The sequence below is a fragment of the Mobula birostris genome, chromosome 19 (assembly GCF_030028105.1).
Source record: "Mobula birostris isolate sMobBir1 chromosome 19, sMobBir1.hap1, whole genome shotgun sequence".
In the NCBI taxonomy this organism is placed as follows: domain Eukaryota; kingdom Metazoa; phylum Chordata; class Chondrichthyes; order Myliobatiformes; family Myliobatidae; genus Mobula; species Mobula birostris.
The window spans coordinates 60337784-60359232 of record NC_092388.1 but is presented as its reverse complement, the minus strand read 5'-3'; the positions used below and the strand labels follow the sequence as shown (position 1 = coordinate 60359232).

Genomic DNA, 21449 nt, shown 5'->3' with positions numbered 1-21449 from the left:
CCTGCACCTGCTCCATTTCTCAGACATGTCGGAGTGGGAATTGGAATTAAAATGAGTGGCCATTGGGAAATGCTGCTTACAGTGGACAGGGCGAAAGGACTCGACAAAGCGGTTCCCCAATCCATGTCAGGTCTGACCAACACAGAGGAAGTCACATCGTGAGCACCAACTACAGCAGCTAACCACGACAGGTTTGCTAGTGAAGTGTGTTGCATCACCTGGAAGCAGTGTTTGGGGCCCTGAATGGAAGTGAGGGAGGTGGTGAATGAGCAGCTGTAGTACTTCACTTGAAGGGATAAGTGGAGGGAGATTAGTCAGAAGGGACAAATAGGTAAGGGGATCACAGAGAGCGCGATTCCTGTGAAGAGCAGAGAGTGGGGGTATTCTAAATGTATCCGGTGTTCCTGCTGCAACTTCCTGTATGCTAGTGAGACCTAATGTAGATTGGGGCACTGCCTTGTCAAGCACCTTTGCTCCATCTGCAACAAGGTTTCCCGGTGGACAAACATTTTAATTCCGATCCCCATATTTTGGTTCATATCCTCCTGATAACATGATCATAGATTTCTCTGACTTCCAGTAATTTTCCCCTCCTCATTCTATCACCTATTCTTGATGCACCTCCTCTATCCCTTTTTCCTTTCCTACTAGATTCCTTCTTCTCTAGTCCTTTATCTTTTCAACCTGTGATGATCTCCCAGCTTCTCAATTCATTTCCCCCCCCCCCACCTGGTTTCACCTATCACCTTCTATCTACTTGATACTCCTTCCCCTCACCCCACCTTCTTATTCTGGCTTCTTCCTTTCCAGCCCTGAAGGGTCTCAGGGCGAAATGTCAACTGTTTATTCATTTCCATGGATACTGTCTGACCTGCTGAGATCCTCCAGCATGTTGTGTGTTTCAGAGCATTTCCAGAGTAACCAACCACAACAATAATCTTCACCGCGCAAATAAGAAACATTCAATTGTGTTTAAAGTAAATATTCTTTCCCTGATAGTTCTAAATCTGTTTACTGAAACCTGTCAATTAAGCCAAGAAAAACACAAGTGTGTGCCAATTAGCACAATACATTAGTGTTTCACAATATTCAAGCATAATGTTTTGATGCACAATCTACACATACACATTCATTACTGTCACACAGTAACTATCAAGGGCACATTAAATCAGATTGTTCCCAGCTAACAAAACAATATTTTTAACACAAGAGATTCTGCAGATGCTGGAAAACCAGAGTAACACACACAAAACCCTAGAGGAACTCAGCAGGTCAGGCAGCATCTATGGAGAGGAATAAGAAAACATCATTAAACTATTTGCAAGACTGAGCTGCACATTTCTGCCACCATAACCCGCACTCAGAAGGCACTGGAGCCCTCTAGCCTGGTCAGAGAACAAGTGACATACATCTCCCACAGATGTTCTAATATGGGAGTACTCTTACGTATGTGTAGTGTTCCTGCTGACAGATGAATATTCACTTAGTATACATCCCCAAAACTCCATGCCGTTGTACCACACCACTGAAATAACAGAAATCACAATCCTGGATGCAACAGTTATACACTATTGAAGCTCAGCTGAAGAAACAAATTTCCTTTGGCTAAAATCAAAACAAAATACTTGGAGAGGAGTGAGGGGTGTCCCATGCAAAAACTTTCTTTTGTGTGGATAACTTATCATGACAGCCACAGATCTCCAAATCACACTGCTATCAAGAGAAGCATGCCCCTGATGCCTGCAAATGCCATAGTGGGAGAGCACTGGAGTCAAGAGACTGACATGCTGGAATCTGGAAGAACATTTAATCTGCTGGAGGAACTCAGTGTGGGGAAGGAATTGGTGACATTTTGGGCCAGGACCATGCATTAGGATTGAATGGAAAGGAAAAGTGGCCAAGATCGGACAGGAATATAATTGCTGAGACAGGAATTGGTGGACTGAGACATGAAAGATAATAAACAAGAAAATTTGCCAATGCTGGAAATCTAAAGCAACACAAAATGCTGGAGGAACTCTGCAGGCCGGGCAGCGTCTATGGAAAAGAACAAATAGTCACCATCTCAGCCTGAAATGGCAAAGGTTTACTCCTTTCCGTAGATGCTGCCTGGCCTGTGGAGATCCTCCAGCACTTTTGTATGGCAAGTTGCACCATTCGCTTGGAGTTGGGAGTCAGGAACAGGTGAATGGAGCCAGATGAAGAAGAAAATGGGGCAGATGGAGGTGGGGTGGGGGAATTACGCAGGTTCGAGACAGCTGCTAGAGGGCAGTACACAATACAAAAGGCTTGAATCTGCAATGTAAAGGAGGTGATAATGGGAACCATTAGGGGAGTGGTGAATAGCACATGGAATCCGAACAAGATAGGGGAGGGGTTGATCTAAACTGACAACATTCCAGTAACTGTAAACTATAAAGATTAGTTTGTAAACAGTGCTGACGAATTGGCTCTTGGCTATCACGTACGTTGCTGCTGGACAAATTACAGATGAGCCAATGTGCTCACGACTGGTGTTATTCGATATACCAAGGAAGCGGCCTAGAAGATTAGATCGACTTCGAAGTTCCCGAATTTCGTGGCTCTGGAGGCGGGCAGACTCGAGGTTGGTGCCTCTGCAGGGAATCCATGTGTCATGGGAGAATGAAGATCGAAAGCAGCAAGCTGGCTGTTGGCTGTGTGTCCAGAGACCAGAGTTCTTTGGACACAGAGCTCGGAAAAAGCAATGCAACAGACTCTTAGCATCGTAAATCAGCGAGTTGTTTATTTCTCCCTTCTGGAGGGGGGGGAGAGGGGGGGGGAGAGGGGGGGGGAGAGGGGGGGGGGAGAGGGGGGGGGAGAGGGGGGGGGAGAGGGGGGGGGAGAGGGGGGGGGAGAGGGGGGGGGAGAGGGGGGGGGAGAGGGGGGGGAGAGGGGGGGGAGAGGGGGGGGAGAGGGGGGGGAGAGGGGGGGGAGAGGGGGGGGAGAGGGGGGGGAGAGGGGGGGGGAGAGGGGGGGGGAGAGGGGGGGGGAGAGGGGGGGGGAGAGGGGGGGGGAGAGGGGGGGGGAGGGGGGGGGAGACACTGTGGTATGTTGAATTTCTGGATGAACAAGTAGTGGGATACTGCAAGTATGTGTCTTTATTGATACTTGTGGGACCCACACAGGTGGAGCACAGCCACAAGCCACCTGGACAGGGTCAGATCCACCGACATCATGCCGGTGTTCTTCTCTGACCACTGCCTTCTGCGAGCCACCTGCCACTTACAGGGGGACCGGAAGGCAAGCAGGGGGACGTGGAAGCTGAACATAAAGCTGCTGACCCCAGAGAACATCGAGGAACTGGAGAGGGAGTACACAGGTTGGAGAACCTTGAAAGCCTTCTTTGATTCCCCGGTTCACTGGTGGGAAGCCACCAAGGAGAACATCAAGAGGAGCAGAGGGAACTGCGTAAACTCCAGACAGAGTTACAGCAACTTCTCCTTCTGCAGTCAAAGGGGGTGGATGTCAGGGAGGAATTGCGAGAGGTGAAGGGCCGGCAAGCCCAGCACCTCGTTGCCAAATCCTCCAAGATCAAGGGTCCAAACTGCAGAGCAGGACGAGACGCACTCACGCTTCTTCTTCCAAAAGGTGCACAGGGGGAGCTCTGTCATCCACAACCTTAAGGAAGAGGACGGCTCAGTCGCATCCTCGCAGAAGGACATACTGAGGATCTGCAGGTCCTTCTATGCCGGTCTGTACGACAAAAAGGTTACAGAATCCACAGCCTCCCGCAACTTCCTGTCGTCTATCACGCAGGTCTTGGGCGATGGCAAGCGGGAGAGTCTGGATCAGCCACTGACCCTGGACGAGCTGACAGGCTCCATCCGTTCCTTTGAGTCAAGTAAGACTCCCGGAAGCGACGGCTTACCGGCTGAGTTGTACTCAGCTCTGTGGAACTGGATGGGCCCTAACCTGCTGGAAGTGTACAACACTATGCTTCTGGCCGGCAGTATGTCTGAGTCAATGAAGAAGGGCATCATCACCCTCATCTACAAGCAGAAGGGGGAAAGGGAGGGCATTAGAAATTGGAGACCCATCTCTCTCCTGAAAGTGGATTACAACATCCTGTCCAAGGCTATTGCCAACAGGGTCAAGTCTGCTCTGGGACAGGTGATCCACCCGGACCAAACCTGTGCTGTACCGGGCAGGAAGATCTCAGACAGCCTCGCGCTGCTGAGGGACACCATCGCCTAGGTGCAGGACAGAGGGGTGAACGCCTGCCTGGTCAGCCTGAACCAGGAGAAAGCCTTCAGCAGGATATCGCACACGTACGTGGTGGACGTGCTCTCCAAAATGGGATTTGAGGAGGGAATCCGGAATTGGATCAGACTGCTCTACACAGACATCCATAGTGCAGTCCAGGTCAACGGGTGGGAAACAGACAGCTTCCCCATCAGGTCTGGAGTCAGGCAAGGCTGTCCCCTCTCCCGTCTTGTTCGTGTGCTGCATTGAACTCTTTGCCAAAGCCATCAGGAGGGATGAGGGCATAAGAGGGGCGATGCTGCCAGGCAGTGGAGGGACCCAAGTGAAAACCTCCCTGTACATGGACGATGTCACCATCTTCTGCTCTGATCCAAGGTCAGTTCGCAGGCTGATTAGCATCTGTGAACAGTTTGAGTTAGCATCGGGGGCCAGGGTCAACCGCACGAAGAGCGGAGCCATGCTCTTCGGCAACTGGCCCGACCGATCCAGTGTCCCCTTCACCATCAGGTCTGATCACGTGAAGGTGTTGGGGATCTGGTTCGGAGGGGCCGAGGCGTGCAATAAGAGCTGGCAGGAGCGGACTGCCAAGGTGAAACAGAACTGGGACTGTGGAGAGGGCGCTCCCTGTCGATAACGGGCAAGAACCTGGTCATCAGGTGTGAGGTGCTCTCAGGGCTGCTGTACTTGGCGCAGGTGTGACCCGTCCCCTGCTCCTACAGCTCGGAAATCACCCGAGCTGTCTTCAGATTCGTCTGGGGATCCAAGATGGAGCGGGTGAGATGGACCGTCATGCACAAGTCCCTGAACAATGGGGGCAAGAACATCACCCTGATGGCCAGCTTTGTGTGTGGCTTCATCAGACTGTGTGTGGAACACAGATATGTGGGCACCAAGTATCACTATGTGCCCAGGTTCTACCTGTCGCCCTGGCTACGAAGGATGGGTCTGGCCCCACTCCTGCGCAATGCCCCAGTCAGCTGGTCGTTGCCGCCATACCTGTCCTTCGAAGAAAAGTTCTTCCAGGTCAACGTCTTTGACCACAGGGCCATCAGGCAGTGGTCGGCATGTAACGTCCTGCAGGCACTGCAGGAGAAGGACGTGATGGACACAGTGGGGTGGTTCCCTGAGCAGACCGTCCAGTTCACCTGGCAAAATGCCTCATCGCCAGACCTCACCAACAGGCACCAGGACCTCGCCTGGCTGGCGGTGAGAGGGGCCCTCCCAGTCAGATTCCTCCTGTATGCCCCGGACGTCATCTCCACACCCCGCTGCCCACGGGAGGACTGTAGTGAGGAGGAGTCTGTGACCCACCTCTTTGCATACTGAGTTCGGGGAGAAGGTGTAGAGAAGGATGGATGGGCTAATGTCACGTTTCATCCCCAGCAGCTGCGTTAACAGCGGACTCTCTGATATACGGACTTTTCCTGAGGACGCACATGGAGACCAACATCCGGTGCTGCTGGCAGATCATCAACTTGGTGAAAGACGCTCTTTGGTCGGCCGGAGACTTGATGATATACCAGCGCATGGAGATGTCCGTGGCAGAATGCTGCCAACTGGCACATTCTCGGCTGCAGGAGTACATGCTGAGGGACGCACTGAAACTCTATGCAGCCACCGCAAGGTAGACTGAGTCTTTTGACAAGACGACAAGGGTGATTGATAAAGGTAAATTGTGGATGTTGTCTAAATGGATTTTAGTAAGACATTTGACAAAGCCTCTCATGGGGTCTGTGTCAGATTAGCTGTTTGGATGTGGAACTGGTTTGCGCATAGGGTAGTGGGTAAGACACAGAAAGAGGACAGTAGTTGAAGGGATTTATTCGAGTTGGAGGTCTGTAATTAGTGGTGCAATAGAGATCTATACAGGAACTGCTTGCTTGTAATGCATATAAGTAACCTAGAATAAAATGTAGACGGGTGAGTTCGCAAGTTTGCGGATGATACAAAGAACAGTGGTGTTGTAGATAGCACAGAAAACTGGCAAAGAATACAAATCGATATAGATCAATGGCAGAGAAATGGCAGGCGGAGCTTAACCTGACCAAATGTGAAGTGTTACACCTTGGTAGATCAAATGCAAAGAAGCAGTACGCTGTTAAAGGGCAAAGGGATCTTGGAATCCAAGTTCATAGCTCCTTGAAAGTGGCTACACAAGTTGATAGGGTGGTTAGGAAGGCTTACGGCATGTTTGGCTTTATTAGTCGAGGCACTGAGTTCTAAAGTCAGAAAGTTATGTTGCAGCTTTATAAAAGTCCAGTTAGGCCGCATCTGGAGTACTGCATACAGTTCTAGTCATCCCATTATAGGAAGGCTGTCGAGGCTTTGGAGAGGGTGCAGAAGTTGTTTCTACATTAGAGAGCATGTGTTATAACGAGAGTTTGGTCAAATTTAAATTGTTTTCTCTGCAGCAGAGACTGAGGGGAGATCTGATGGAGTTTTACAAGATTATGAGAGGCACAGAGTAAACAGACTAACTTTTTCCCAGGGCTGAAACAACTAATACCAGAGGGCGTCCATTTAAAGTGAGGGCAAGTTTTTCTTTATAAAATCGCAGAGTGGTGGGTGCCTGAATGGTAGTAGAGGCAATAACACTTGAGACTAAGAAATGTTTAGGTTGCCAAATGAATGAGGAAAATGGAAGGATATGGAAATTGTGTAGGCAGAAGAGATTAGTTTAGTTAGTCATTTGATTACTAATTGGCTTGCTACAATATTGTGTGCTACACTGTTCTATGTTCTAACAGAATGTCATCCTTAGTTGATAGATATCAACCCCCAGAACAATTTTCACCGAAAGCTGTGCACCAAGGTGCCCAACCAAGAGAATGCCTTACAGAGAGACAGCACTGACGACAGGGTAGCGCTCTGTGCTGCCATTGGCAGTTTGGAGAGGTAAGAAAAGCCTCAGTGGAAGAATCATTGTGATGCTGATTTCGTACTGAAAGGTCAAGAAATATCAGCCAAGGCATTGTCCTTTAAATTCAAGTAAAGCATTCAAGTGGATCTTGCACTGCCATGCAATTTAAAGAAAGAAATTAACTGAGCAGAGCATTTTCCAGTAATATAGCAGTCAACGTTCAAAGCAAATTTACGACACCATATACAAACAGAGATTCATTTTCTTGTAGGCATACTTAATAAATCCAATAGCCATAATAGAATCAACGAAAGGCCACACCAACAGGGCAGATAACTGGTGTGCAAACGACAATAAACTGCAAATCCAAAAGAAAAAGAGAAAAATGACAATGAACAATAAATAGAGAAAATGAGATGAAGAGTCCTTGAAAGTCTTAATATAGCAAGGCATTTTATTTCTCGGAGTAGGAGAGAGGCCAGACTGCGCAGGTGCGTGACGTCAGACAGTTGAGCGCGAACAGTTTAAAAAGAAAACCGCCATATCCAGCGGGCAGCATCGGAGCGGGCTGCGGACTGAGAGGGTGCAGAGTGAAAGGGCTTTGGCTCAACGGGCTTCGGCGGAGACGGGAAGAGGCTTCTTGCGACCGTTAAGTCTCATAGTAACGGAGTAAGTTACAGTTTTTTGGTATTTAGTACAAACAGTAGCATTAGAGGTATGCATCTAGGATTAGTGTTGTGCTTGGAGTGCCAGATGTGGGGACCCTGGGAGACTCCCAGCCTCCCCAAGGATTACATCTGCACCAGGTGCACTGAGATGAGGCTCCTGAAGGACTATGTTAAGGAACTGGAGATGGAAATTGATGACCTTTTGCTAATTAGGGAAAGTGAGGAGGTGATAGATACTACCTATAGAGAGGTAGTGGATAGCACCCCTGTGACAGTCCCCCTCAGAAATCAATATATCGTTTTGCAGACCTGACAGAGGAGGACCACAGTGATCGAGACTCTGGCATTCTGCCCAGCGCCGAAATCAAGAGAGCAAGAAGAAACGCGGTAGTTATAGGGGAGTCCATCATAAGGGGGACAGACAAGAGATTCTGCGAGCCGGACAAGGATACCCGGATGGTGTATTGCCTCCCTGGTGCCAAGGTACGGGATGTCTCAGATCGAGTCCAGAGTATTCTGAGGAGAGAGGGCGAGCAGCCAGAAGTCTTGGTACATGTTGGTACCAATGACATAGACAGAAAAAGAGAGGAGGCCCTGAAGAAAGATTACTGGGAGTTAGGAAGAAAATTGAAAAGCCGGACCTCCAGAGTAATAATATTAGGATTGCTGCCTGAGCTGCGCGCTAATGATGGTAAGAATAGCAGAATTAAGCAGATGAATGTGTGGCTAAGTAACTGGTGCAGGGGGCAGGGCTTCAAATTCTTGAATCATTGGGATCTATTTTGGGGAAAGTATGACTTATACAAAAAAGATGGATTACACCTGAACTCAAAAAATACTAATATCCTGGTGGGATTGTTTAATATAGCTGTTAGGGAGGGTTTAAACTAAGTTGGCAAGGGGAAGAAAACCAAGGTGTTAGGGTTGAGGAAGAGGAAAATAGAAATAAGTCAAAAATACTGTGCAGCAAAGATGGCAAGGAGGACAGGCCGGTGAATATACAGGATAATTTGCTGCAAAATAGAAATATAGCAAAATCAATCAGCAACAGATACTGATCTAAATGTACTGTACTTAAATGCACGCAGCATTAGAAATAAAGTGGATGACCTTGCTGCACAGCTGCAGGTTAAAAGATATGACATTGTGGCCATCACCGAGTCATGGCTAAATGATGGATGTGATTGGGAGCTGAATATCCAAGGATACACAGTGTATAGGAAAGATAGGAAGGTAGGTAAAGGGGGTGGCGTGGCCCTGATGGTAATTAATGATATCAAATCAATAGAAAGAAGGGACATATGATCAGAAGAGGTAGAATCCTTATGGGTTGAGTTAAGAAATGGCAAGGGTAAAAAGACACTAATAGCAGTTATATACAGGCCTCCAAACTGCAGCCGGGATGTGGACTACAAGTTGCAGCTGGAAATAGAAAAAGCAAGTCAGAAGGAAAATGTCAAGATAATTATGGGGGATTTTAATATGAAAGTGGACTGGGAAAGTCAGGAAGGTAATGGATCTCAGGAGAGGGAGTTTGTAGAATGCCTACAGGATGGCTTTTTGGCAGCTTGTCCACCAGAGGACCGGCTGTTTTGGATTGGGTGCTGTGTAACGAACCTGAGGCGATTAGGGAGCTGGAGGTAAAGGAACCCCTTGGAAGTAGTGATCATAATATGATTGAGTTCAGTTTCAAATTTGAAAAGGAGAAGCTGGTATCAGGTGTATCGATATTTCAGTGGAACAGGGGAAATTACAGTGGTATGAGAGAGGAACTGGCCCAAGTCGATTGGAAAAGTAAGCTAGATGGAGGGACGGCAGAGCAGAATTGGATGAAATTCCTACAAAAAATAAGGAAAATGCAGGAAAAATATATTCCAAGAAAAAAGAAAATCATGAATGGAAAAATGGCACAAATGTGGCTAACGAGAGAGGTTAAGGCAAAAATAAAAGCAAAAGAAACGGTGTACAAGGAAGCAAAAATTAGTGGGAAAAATTAGGACTGGAAGACTTTTAAAAACTTACAGAAGGAAACTAAGAAAGTCATTAGGAAAGAAAAGATGAATTATGAAAGGAAGTTGGCGATTAACATAAAAAAGGATACTAAGAGTTCTTTTAAGTATATGAAGAGTAAAAGAGTGACAAGGGTAGATACAGGACCGATTGAAAATGATGTTTGAGAAATTATAATGGATAACAAAGATGGCGGAGGAACTGAATGAGTATTTTGCATCAGTCTTCACAGTGGAAGACATGAGCAATATACCTGATAGCCAGAGGTATCAGAGAATAGAATTAGGTACAGTCAAGATTACTAGAGAGAAAGTGGTTAGGAAGCTAAGTGGACTAAGAATAGATAAGTCTCCCGGTCCAGATGAGGTGCACCCAAGGGTTCTGAAGGAAGTAGCTTTGGAGATTGTGGAAACATTCGAAATGATCTTCCAGGAATCAATAGACTCTGGCATGGTTCCGGAGGACTGGAAGGTCACAAACGTAGCTCCGTTCTCTAAGAAAGGAAGGAGGCAGCAAAAAGAAAATTACAGACCTATTAGTCTGACATCGGTAGTTGGAAAGATATTGGAGTCAATCCTCAAGGACGAGGTTATGAAATACCTCGAGGTGCATGACAAGATAGGCCGAAGCCAGCATGGTTTCATAAAGGGAAGATCCTGCCCCACCAACCTATTGAAATTTTTTGAGGTAATCTCGAATAAGATTGACAAGGGAGAGGCTGTGGATGTTGTGTATTTGGATTTTCAAAAGGCCTTCGATAAGGTGCTGCATATGAGGCTGCTTAATAAGATGAGAGCCCATGGAATTATAGGAAAGATATTGGAATGGGTGGAGCATTGGCTGATAGGCAGAAAGCAAAGGGTGGGAATAAAGGGATCCTATTCTGATTGGTTGCCGGTTACTAGTGGTGTTACGCAGAGACGGTGTAGGGGCCGCTTCTTTTTACGATGTATATCGATGATTTGGATTATGGATTAAATGGTTTTGTGGCTAAGTTTGCGGATAACACCAAGATAGGTGGAGGAGCAGGAAGTGTTGAAGAAACGGAAAGGTTGCAGAGAGACTTAGTCAGTTTAGGAGAGTGGGCAAAGAAATGGCAGGTGAGATACAACGTTGACAAATGTATGGTTGTACATTTTGGGAGAAGAAATAATTGGGCAGATTATTATTTAGATGGGGAGAAAATTCAAAAATTGTAAGTGCAAAGGGACTTGGGGGTCCTCGTGCAGGATACCCTAAAGGTTAACCACCAGGTTGGATTGGCGGTAAGGAAAGCGAATGCTATGTTGGCATTCATTTCAAGAGGAATAGTGTATAAGAGTAAGGAGGTGTTGATGAGGCTCTATGGGGCATTAGTGAGACCTCATTTGGAATACTGTGTGCAGTTTTGGGCCCCTATCTTAGAAAGGATGTACTGATGTTGGAGAGAGTTCAGAGAAGATTTATGAGGATGATTCCTGGAATGCAGGGGCTAACATATGAAGAGCGTTTGTCGGCTCTTGGATTGTATTCATTAGAGTATAGAAGAATGAGGGAGGGATCTCATGGAAACATTTCGAATGTTGAAAGGGTTGGACAGAGTAGTCCTTGGTGGGTGAGTCCAGGACAAGAGGCCATAGTCTTAGAATTAGAGAGTACCCAGTTAAAACAGAGATGAGGAGAAATTTTTTCAGCCAGAGGGTCGTGGATTTGTGGAATTCGTTGTCACATACAGCTGCAGAGGCCCGATCATTGAGGGTGCTTAAGGAGGAGATTGATAGGTATCTAATTAGTCAAGGTATCAAGGGATATGGGGAAAAAGCCGGAAATTGGAACTAGATGGGTGAATAGTTTAGCTCATGGGGGTGCTGTGGAGCAGATTCGATGGGCTGAATGGCCTACTTCTGCTCCTTTGTCTTGTGATCTTGTGATTTCACAGGTATTATTAAACAACATGCATCACCTTGGTGAAAGAAGGATACATGGCTTAAAGGGCAAGGATACACAAGCTAAAAAATCCAAGCAAAAAGTTGTTTTTTTAAAAAAAAAGTGCATCTAAAAAGGAAGAAGCAGCTAGAATGAAAATGGAACTAGGGAGAAAATCCCAGTTCTTAGGAAATCAGTATTTATTTGAAGGCATGGCTATTAATGATTGAACTAAAATCAAGGATTAAGACTCCAGAAATGGAACACAGATCTCGGGGAGTTCTAGAGATTGAAATGATTGGAGAGAGAGACACAAAAATGAGATGATAAAAGGACAAAACAATTTAGCCAATGGGAAAATCTCTATTCAGCATCCAATGAAATCAACGATGCTTAACGGACAGAAAACATTATATTATTAATATACTGCACACAAGTGCTGGAAATGCAGAGCACGACACAATGCTGGAGGCACTCAGCAGGCCAGGCATCATCTATGGAAATGAATAAACAGAATAAACAATTCAGGCTGAGACCCTCCCTCAGGACTGGAAAGGAAGGAGCAAATACCAGAATAATGAAAGTTGGGGTGGGGGGGGGGGAAGAGGAGGAGGATTAGCTAGGTGATAGGTGAAGCCAGGTGGATGGGAAAGGTAAAGGGATGGAGAAGGAACCTGATAGGAGAGGAAAGTGGACCATGGGGGACAGGGAAGAAGGGGCACCAGTGGGAGGTGATAGGCAGGCGAGGCGAAGAGGTAAGAGGTCTGAGTGGGGGGGGGGGGGGAGGAATAAGTTACCGTAAGGAGAAATCAATATTCATGATCAAGTTGGAGACTACCTAGATAGAATTATTAATATACTCAATATGACCTACATAGACAAATCTCCCCAAAATTAGATCACAGAGCAAACTACATGATGGGCATATCTCACTATAGGTCTAGTAAAAGATTTATCCCAGAATACAAACTTTTTTTTTGAAACAGATACTGACAGCTTTGCAGCATGCATTTATTTTCTGCGGAGGTAAAGCTTTAGTTCCAACAGATGAGGCTCTTATGATTGAACAGGTTCTTGTATTTCATAATTTCATGGAATCAATTCCCAGGATGAAGCCAATTGATCGATGATTTTTTTTTTGAAAGGACACTCAGTTAATTCTTAGCCTAGCTCTTGGCTCCTTCACCATGATTTCCCTCTGTAAATCTATTCTCGCCTGCCTACACTGTCTCATCAAGGTCCAACTTATTCTGTAGGTCAAACAACCTCACACCAGAATCACTAACATTCTGTAGAAGATACATACATTTCATTTCTTCCCATGGCAAAGAATGAGGCACTTCAGAGCAAACCCATTCCTATTGGATCAGAAGTACCCTCCCACCTACACAAGGAAAGGTACGTCGCATCCGGAGTGGGGAAACCGTGTACCAGCAAGTTACAGCAGTGGTTTGCCATTGCCTTCTGCTGGTTGAGTTTCCAAAGAGATCACCAGTTCATAACCCAGCATGGATGGAAAGCGTGCAGTGGAGCCGGCTGGATTCGAACTCGGGATCTTTCGGCCCGAAGTCCGACGCTGATGCCACTACACCACCAGCCGGGTACACCTACACAAGAGAGAATTCATTGCAGGTAATTAACCTGGAAACCCACACATCTTTGAGATGTGAGAGGAAACCAGAGCATTCAGGACAAAATTCAGTCACAGGATAAATATGGAAACTCCACACAGACAGCACCAGATGACAGTATTGAACCTGGGTCTCTAGCTGTGCAGCAGCTGTATCAGCTGCATCAGCGTATACCACAATATTTGCACATACCCCCTGCTCTATTTCCTGCATGCCACAGTGATTAGCTACAGAAAAAAGTAAAGCACTTCGGGATTGGGAAAGGCACAACAGAACAAGCCTCCACTCCCTGGACTCTGTCTATACTTCTCATTGCCTTGGTGAAACAGCCAACATAATCAAAAGTCCCACACAACCCAGGCATTCTCTCTTCTGCCCCCTCCCATTGAGCAGAAGATACAAAACATATATAGCACATACCACCAGGCTCAAGGACAATGTCTATCCCACTGTTATACAGATCCGCTGTACAATAAGATGGGTTCTTGATCTCACAGCTACCATGTACTTCACTGCCTGCCTGCACTCTCCAACTGTACTCTGCACTCTGTTATTGCTTTTACCTTTTACTACCTCAATAAACCGATGTGATGAAATAATCTCTTAATGCCACTCTGAACAAAACTTTTCACTGTACCTCAGTATACGTGACGTTAATAAACCAATTTACTGAAAATGGGCTTAAAAAGCAGTGGCACTTAAAGATTGAAATGACCATTACGCTTTCCCAAGACTGAGAAGAAAGACGAAATCTCTATCAGAGGGTGTTTTAAAAAAAAGAACAAAAGGCAGCGAAGAATGCAGGTAAGAGCGGGCAGCAATGGCAACTACATTCCCATGTAACCGTACTGGGAACAGTTCATCTATCACGAATAGTTTCTGCAAAGCTGCAGTTTATTCTGAATGGAATTGAGAAACTGGCTTATGCTATCATCAAGATTCAAAGGACAGAGAGCCCGCTCTTCCACTATAGTCTTCATTAACATAACAGACAAAAACTCCTGACAATAGGCTGTTCTCACAAAGGGAGCCTTCACAGATTTGACAGAGCTGCTGCATCACAGCGTCAGTGACCCAGGACCAAGCCTTATCTTTGTGTACTGTACACCTATGTGGAATTTGCATGTGTGTATTTCCTCACGGTGCTTCAGTTTCCTCCCATGTCACAAAGACACGCAGATCAGTAGTTTTCCCCACCCCAGTGTGCAGCTGAGTGGTTGGATGGGTGGGGAGTAGGTTAAAGGACAGCCGAAAGAATAATTTAAGGGAAAATTAGTGGGGGGGGGGCTGGGACCAGCTCAGAGCCAACGCTGACCTGAGAGGCAGAATGGCCTCCTTTCCTGTATCAAAATGTGGAAACAACAATGTGGCCAATTTTTGAGCTTTCTTCAGCTGAAGAGGGGTAAGAAACTTGACCCTGCTGTCCATTTATTTTTTTAACCATTACAGTGAAGAACAGATTCCCTGTTCACTGTGAGATTGCTACTAACCCTGCACAATTTGGCTGCCACTGTCCCCTCATAACAGAGACTAAACATCAAAAAGAACTTCGCTGACTGCGAAGTCCTCCAGGCTGTCTGTCCACCAGACTGAATGGCACTAATGAATAGAAATCACAGCCATTCAAGACTCAGAAAAAAGCAGACATTTCAAACATGTTTTGTGAACAGGTTTTAAATGACATATTATTGGCCTATGAGAATTTTGTATAAAAAATGTCACAGCCTGTCCTCTGCAAAACTCAATACACTATTTCAGTTCAAGCAGAATTAATATAGCAACAGTACTTCATGCAATTCTCTCCCAGCCAAAACACACTGCCCAGGAGCTCAGGTATGCCGATAAATATCAAAGGCAAATTGTGTTTTGAGGTCCAGCTACAAGAAACCCCTTTTCCAGTTCCCACAGTTCAGAGATATATTCACACGAGGAAGGTAAAGGCCAAATCTTCCTGCTCAACATCTTGGCTTTGCTCTGTTGCACCAGTCTTGAGTGTTGACTCACTAACCCACCATTATCCCACTGGACAAGGAAAGCCCAAAGGAGCCTTTAAAAACACCAGTTACCCTCAGCCTGTCCAATAAGTAACTATGAAAACATAAACTTCCACAAAGAAGCCTTTGCTAAGAGTTTGACTAGCAAAATTGGGAGTCTCGAAAGTGGCAAGATCATCAAGGCATCTTGCTCGAGACCTTACAGACATGTAACCTATCACTAAGCACACCTTTCTCCCCTACTTCCTCACCCCCCCCACCCCCCCAGCAGGGATTGCCCTATGTGACCCCTTGTCATCCCCACTGATCTGGCTCCTGGCATTTATTACTAGGCAACACTTCACTGGTTTCATGGTCACTGATAGTGCGATGCAACCTCCTCTACATTAGTGAGACCCACACAAGTGTACGGAGACACCATGTCATTAACCATCTTCACTCCAATCTCCCCGTGGCCACCCATTTCAATTCAACTTCCCATTCTGATGTCTGTCCATGGCAAGCTCTACCAACATGACCAGACCACACTCAGGTTGGAGGAGCAACACCACGGCATATTCCGTCTGGGTGGCCTCTAACTCGATGACATGAACAGAGACTGATCTAACCTGAGGGAATTTCTATGTCCTTCCCCTTCTCTTTTTCTATTCCCATTTCTAGCTAACCTCTCATCCCTTCTTTTCCTCTCACCTGCTCAAAGCAGACAGTGTCGTTTGCATTAACAATAATTACATTCCAACAATGTGCTGAGGGCAGCCCTGTAAGTGTCACCACACTTCCTGCCAAACATAAAATGCCACAACGTTCAGCAGAACACCACACAACTAACATACAACAAAACAGACAAACTCAGCTCTCACCCTCGGGGCCCACAGATCACAGTCCTTGATCAGGGTGCCCGTTGACCTGTCTACAGGGATCACTGGGGTCTGACAACCTGACTTGCCGAGTTTCTCCAGCATTTTCTGTGTGTTGCTTAAGAATTCCCGCATCAACAAGATTCCCTTGTATTCTTCCCTCGATGGCTACGCTTATACAGCGCGGGGCTGACACAGAAAACATTTCGATTTCAAACCTCAGTTCACAGTATGCGTCACGGTGTCCTTGCAAGCTTCTACATCATGGCCCGGGGGTCAACAGCAGGCTGACCAGAAATTGTAACAAACCCAGACAAGCAAAACAAATATGGAACTCTGGAAGTAGTGTGCAAACAGAGACTCCATTCACTCGCACGCACCAACCCGCAACACTTCCCTCCTTCCCCCGCCAGCACCCCTCCCCGCCCTTCCAGCTTTCTACAGACTTCCCCGTCTACTCCCCCTCCCCATACACTGCCATCTTTCTCCCGTTCGCTCCCTTTATACCCTTTACTGTGCACTCCCATTGGTCCTTGCTCCCCCAGTGACCCCCGCCCCACCTGCCTCCCGTCACAGCCACATCCCTCTCCTACCTGAGTGACGATGTTCTGGTACAGCCCCGTGTCCAGCTGGTACTCCCACTGTGTGCACCGGCACTCGCTGGCGTTAAGGAGCGGCCACGGCGCACCGAGCCCCCGGCTGCGGTTGGCGCACGTTACAAGAGGCTCGGAGGTGAGGAGGGAGTCGGAGCTGTGGCTGAGTCCAAGCAGTATGGCAGGAAGGCAGCTGAGCACCAACAGCCGGCGCTGGGCACTGCCGGTCAGCCAGGGCGCCGCCGCCGACAGCCGACGGGCTGAGACCGGGGAGCCCGTGCCGGCGTTCCGCTCTGCTGACATGCGGTCGGAGCGGGCGGGAGCACAGGGTGATGGTCGGAGGAGAGGGCGCGGAATTAATCCATTAGGAACCCCGACAAAACTCGACACCCTTAGGTGCAACCGCCCGGCAACTCCTGGAGGCGGACTCCTCCCTCTCCCGCCCCTAGCTCCGCCCCTCCCCTCCCCGCCCCGCCGACCAGACCAGCGCAGCGGCCGGCCCGAGTGAACCAAGCGCGGAGTGGCTGGCGTGGGACCCGGCGCCTGGTTAATGTCACCTGGTTACGAAAACCTTTTGACTGATGCCGAGTGAAACACTTCTGCTGAATACTGAAATCTAGTGCTGATTGAAACCCGGTGACGAAGCCTGGTTAATGCAAAGAGGTATTGATAACCCAGTCACGAGGAGATCTACAGATGCTGGAAATTCAGGGAACACCCACAAAATGCTGGTGGAACGCAGCAGACCAGGCAGCATCTATAGGAAGAGGTACAGCCGACGTTTCGGGCCGAGACCTTTCATCAGGACTAACTGAAAGAAGAGGTGGTAAGAGATTTGAAAGAGGGAGAGGGAGGGGGGAGATCTGAAGTGATAGGAGAAGACAGGAGGGGGAGGGATGGAGCCAAGAGCTGGACAGTTGATTGGCAAAAGGGATATGAGGCTGGAGAAGGGAGGGGATCATGGGACGGGAGGCCGAGGGAGAGAGAAAGGGGGAGGGGAGCATCAAAGGAAGATATAGTGAGAGGAACAGAGGAAGAAAAAAGAAAGAAGGGTGGGAATAATAAATAAATAACGGGTGGGGTACGAGGGGGAGGAGGGGCATTCACGGAAGTTAGAGAAGTCAATGTTCATGTCATCAGGTTGGATGCTACCCAGACGGAATATAAGGTGTTGTTCCTCCAACCTGAGTGTGGCTTCATCTTGACAGTAGAGGAGGCTGTGGATAGACATATCAGAATGGGAATGGGACGTGGAATTAAAATGGGAGATTTCCTTCCCTGCACTTATCCTTGTAAGCGGAACAAGTGCTACACATGCCCTTACACTTCCTCCCTTATCACCATTCAGGGCCCCAGACAGTCCTTCCAGGTGAGGCGACACTTCACCTGTGAGTCGGCTGGGGTGATATACTGTGTCCGGTGCTCCCGATGTGGTCTTCTATATATTGGCGAGACCCGACGCAGACTGGGAGATTGTTTCGCTGAACATCTACGCTCTGTCCGCCAGAGAAAGCAGGATCTCCCAGTGGTCACACATTTTAATTCCACGTCCCATTCCCATTCTGATATGTCCACCCATGGCCTCCCCTACTATCAAAATGAAGCCACACTCAGGTTGGGGGAACAACACCTTATATTATGTCTGGGTAGGCTCCAACCTGATGGCATGAACATTGACCTCTCTAACTTTCGTTAATGCCCCTCCTCCCCTTCTTACTTTATTTATTTATTCCCCCCTTTTTTTTCCCTGCTGCGTTCTACCAGCATTTTGTGTGTATTAGTAACCCAGTGTCCATGACCCGGTGACTAAAACCAGCTGGTGATTAAGGCCTAGTGATGACCGATACCTAGTAACCAAAACCTACGCCATAGTCTTTAGCTTTGTAGGCCTTAGCAATGTGGGTGCTCTGAAACAAAGGGTAAGAGCTGATGGATCTGTTTCTGACTGGAAGGTTGTAACCAGCGGGACTGCACAGGATGTTCATTTTTATTTTGTGGTATTTATCAATAATTTAAATGTCGATGCAAGTGCAGGGGGACAGAATAAACTTTGTGGTTTACAATGTGAAGGGAAACTTCAGACTGTAGGGAGATATGGATGGTCTGACCAATTACTCAGTAAAGTGTCAGGTGGAATTTAATGAAATATGGTTATATTTTAAGTGTGAGATAATGATTTGAGGAGGTGCCACAAGGCAAGGTGATGAACAGCAAATGGAAGGACCTTGAAGGGAAAAAGAGACCTTGCAGACCATCAAGATAACAGGTCATTTCAACCAACTATTAATAACCCTTGTTAGCCAAGGTATAAAATAGAATTGGTAATGTTATAACTACGTACAGGGCTTCGCAGTACCGTAGCAGTTAGCTCAACTCGATTACTGCTCGGGGCATCGGGGTTCAGAGTTCAATTCTGACCCTGTCTGTATGTCCTTCCCGTGAACGCATGCTCCAAAGAAGTACCGGCTGCTAGGTTAATCGGTTGTTGTAAATTGTCCCATGATAAGGTTAGGGTTAAATAGGAGGGTCACTGGGAGGCGCGGCTCATTGGACTGGAAGGGCCGATTCACTACTACGATTTAACCCTCGACGAGTCACAGGAAGCTCACAGTGACCAGTTAACCCACCAACCGGTAGGTCTTTGGATTGTGGGAGGAAACTGGAGCACCCCGGGGAAGCCCATGTGGTCGGTGGGGGTGAACATGCAAACTCCTCACAGACAGTGACAGGATGCCGAAAATGAGGATGCTGCCAATAACTGGAGAACTGTAATTACGATGATAAACCAGGTTCATGTTCTCCAGGCTGGACGGTAGAAGGGAAGAATTTATGAAGTTATGAAAGGTCTTCTTAGAGTAAAATAACATTGTGTTAAAAACCAAAGGGAAATCAATAAAACTCGCAGAAAATAAGGTCATCCACCCCATCATCTTTGTGCCAAAGGAAGAAAGAACTTCACCCTATTTGACCATAACTCTGTAGGCCACAACATTACAAGTACATGTTCAACTTTTGGCAAGGATTTCTGCCACTTACAGGAACCGAGCTCCAGATCCCCATGACCATGGTTCCTCCTAACGCACCAATTACCTTAATCCTTTGTTCCCACTGTACAGTCTGCCCACTCTCACCGGGTGCTTGATAATATTATTCTCATTTAAATCTCCCCTTAAGTCTCCCACCTATACCGTCGAGTGTCTCCCACCTATATCGTCGAGTATCTTCTCTGCAGCCTCTTGAGTGCTCTGCATAAAATTAAAAATCCACATTTTAATAGTTTAATTTCTGCCTTTGTATTGTATATTCTAGGTATCTGATGTATGAGTGTCAGGGACTACTCTGACTGGCATTGTGCCATTAACTACTGCATCTGAGATTAAACAACTATCTGGCAGTAGTGGCTCAGGGAGCACAGCACAATCTCAGAGCTGTGACATCTAATTCTTCATGTAGATTTGAGCTGTTGCCAGGGTGTCAAATAGATGATAATCCAGTTCATCCCAGGCTCTGACTCACTAATACGATATGACTGGTTTATGCTGATACAAGAGCGTTTTGGCACTACAGGAATTCACCACAGCCCATTTCAGTCACAGTCACAAAAATATCCTTTTCTCATATTTATTATTCTCTGATTTTCATGTGACTGAGAAGGAGGCCATTCAGCCCATCTCTGTGTCAGCTTTCAGAGTGATTCTATCAATCTAATTTCCACAGTTACTTTCTTTCTTTCTCTCATGTCCATCAAGTCATCAGCTACACCAGGGGACATTTACAGTGGTCAATGATCTGCAAGTCGTCAGGGCATGGGAGGAAACCTGAGTTTAATGATCACATTTTTTAAATAATGGTGAATTGATTGAGCAGTTTAACTGGAAAAACAAGGCGGTGAATTTTAACACACTTGTTCATACATTATTAGTATATTGGATTTCTTTAGTCCTTCTCCCTTTGTTTGCCATCCCAAAGGTGATGTTAAATCAAGTCATGTTTATTGTCATGAGCATAGGAACAGTGTGGTACAGGTACAGTGAAACACCTGCTTGTAGCAGCATCACAGACTCGTGGGTACAGAGGGCACATGGCATGTGTTTGCGGGGCATGGTCAGAGTAACCATGATTTTGTGTGTGCTTAGTCAATTTGTGCTGGTGAGGGAAGTTGGCTTTTCTATGCAAGATCTACTGCTACAGGGCCTGTAGTGGAAAATGGAACACTTTTCCAAAGGAATGCACCTGCAAGAGAGGGGAAGTCCTTCATGCCACAATGAGCAAAAAGCAATGGTAGGGTGTTGGTCCCAACTCTATTCAGCCATCTTGACCTCCATATTCCCTAATTCCCATGAATCTCTCAGTCCCTGTCTTGAAGAGAACAGCTAACCAGGGACCACTGATAATGAGACAAGCAGACATAAGAGTGGTCTCCAACCTTCACCCACCTCTCCTTTCATACTGTTCCATCTGCCTTGCATTTTTTCCTCTTTGTCTGCCTCCATCTATCATCCATCCCTCCGCCACTGTCTCCCAACTCAACCACTGTGTCAATCTGCCTTTCATCTTCCACCAATCACCTCAGGCTCCGATCTCACTGCTCTCCTTCTCTTTATGCTGGCCACCTTCCCTTTCCACTCTCAGTCACGAGTCTAAAACACTGGGATTTTTTTTTCCCTCCACAGATGCTGTTTGACCTGCTGAGTACTTTCAGCAGAT

The 21449-nt window shown here is 46.9% G+C and overlaps 1 protein-coding gene across 1 annotated transcript in view; it reads right to left on the bottom strand.

Moving 5' to 3' along the window:
- The window catches only part of LOC140212364 (solute carrier family 22 member 23-like), a 131122-nt gene extending 113951 nt beyond the window's left edge, over positions 1-17171 (bottom strand). The window contains exon 1 of the mRNA XM_072283072.1: positions 16743-17171. Within this exon, the coding sequence (XP_072139173.1) occupies positions 16743-17045 (303 nt within the window). The 5' untranslated portion in view covers positions 17046-17171. The remainder of the gene's footprint in view (positions 1-16742) is intronic.
- Positions 17172-21449: the final 4278 nt, after the last annotated feature.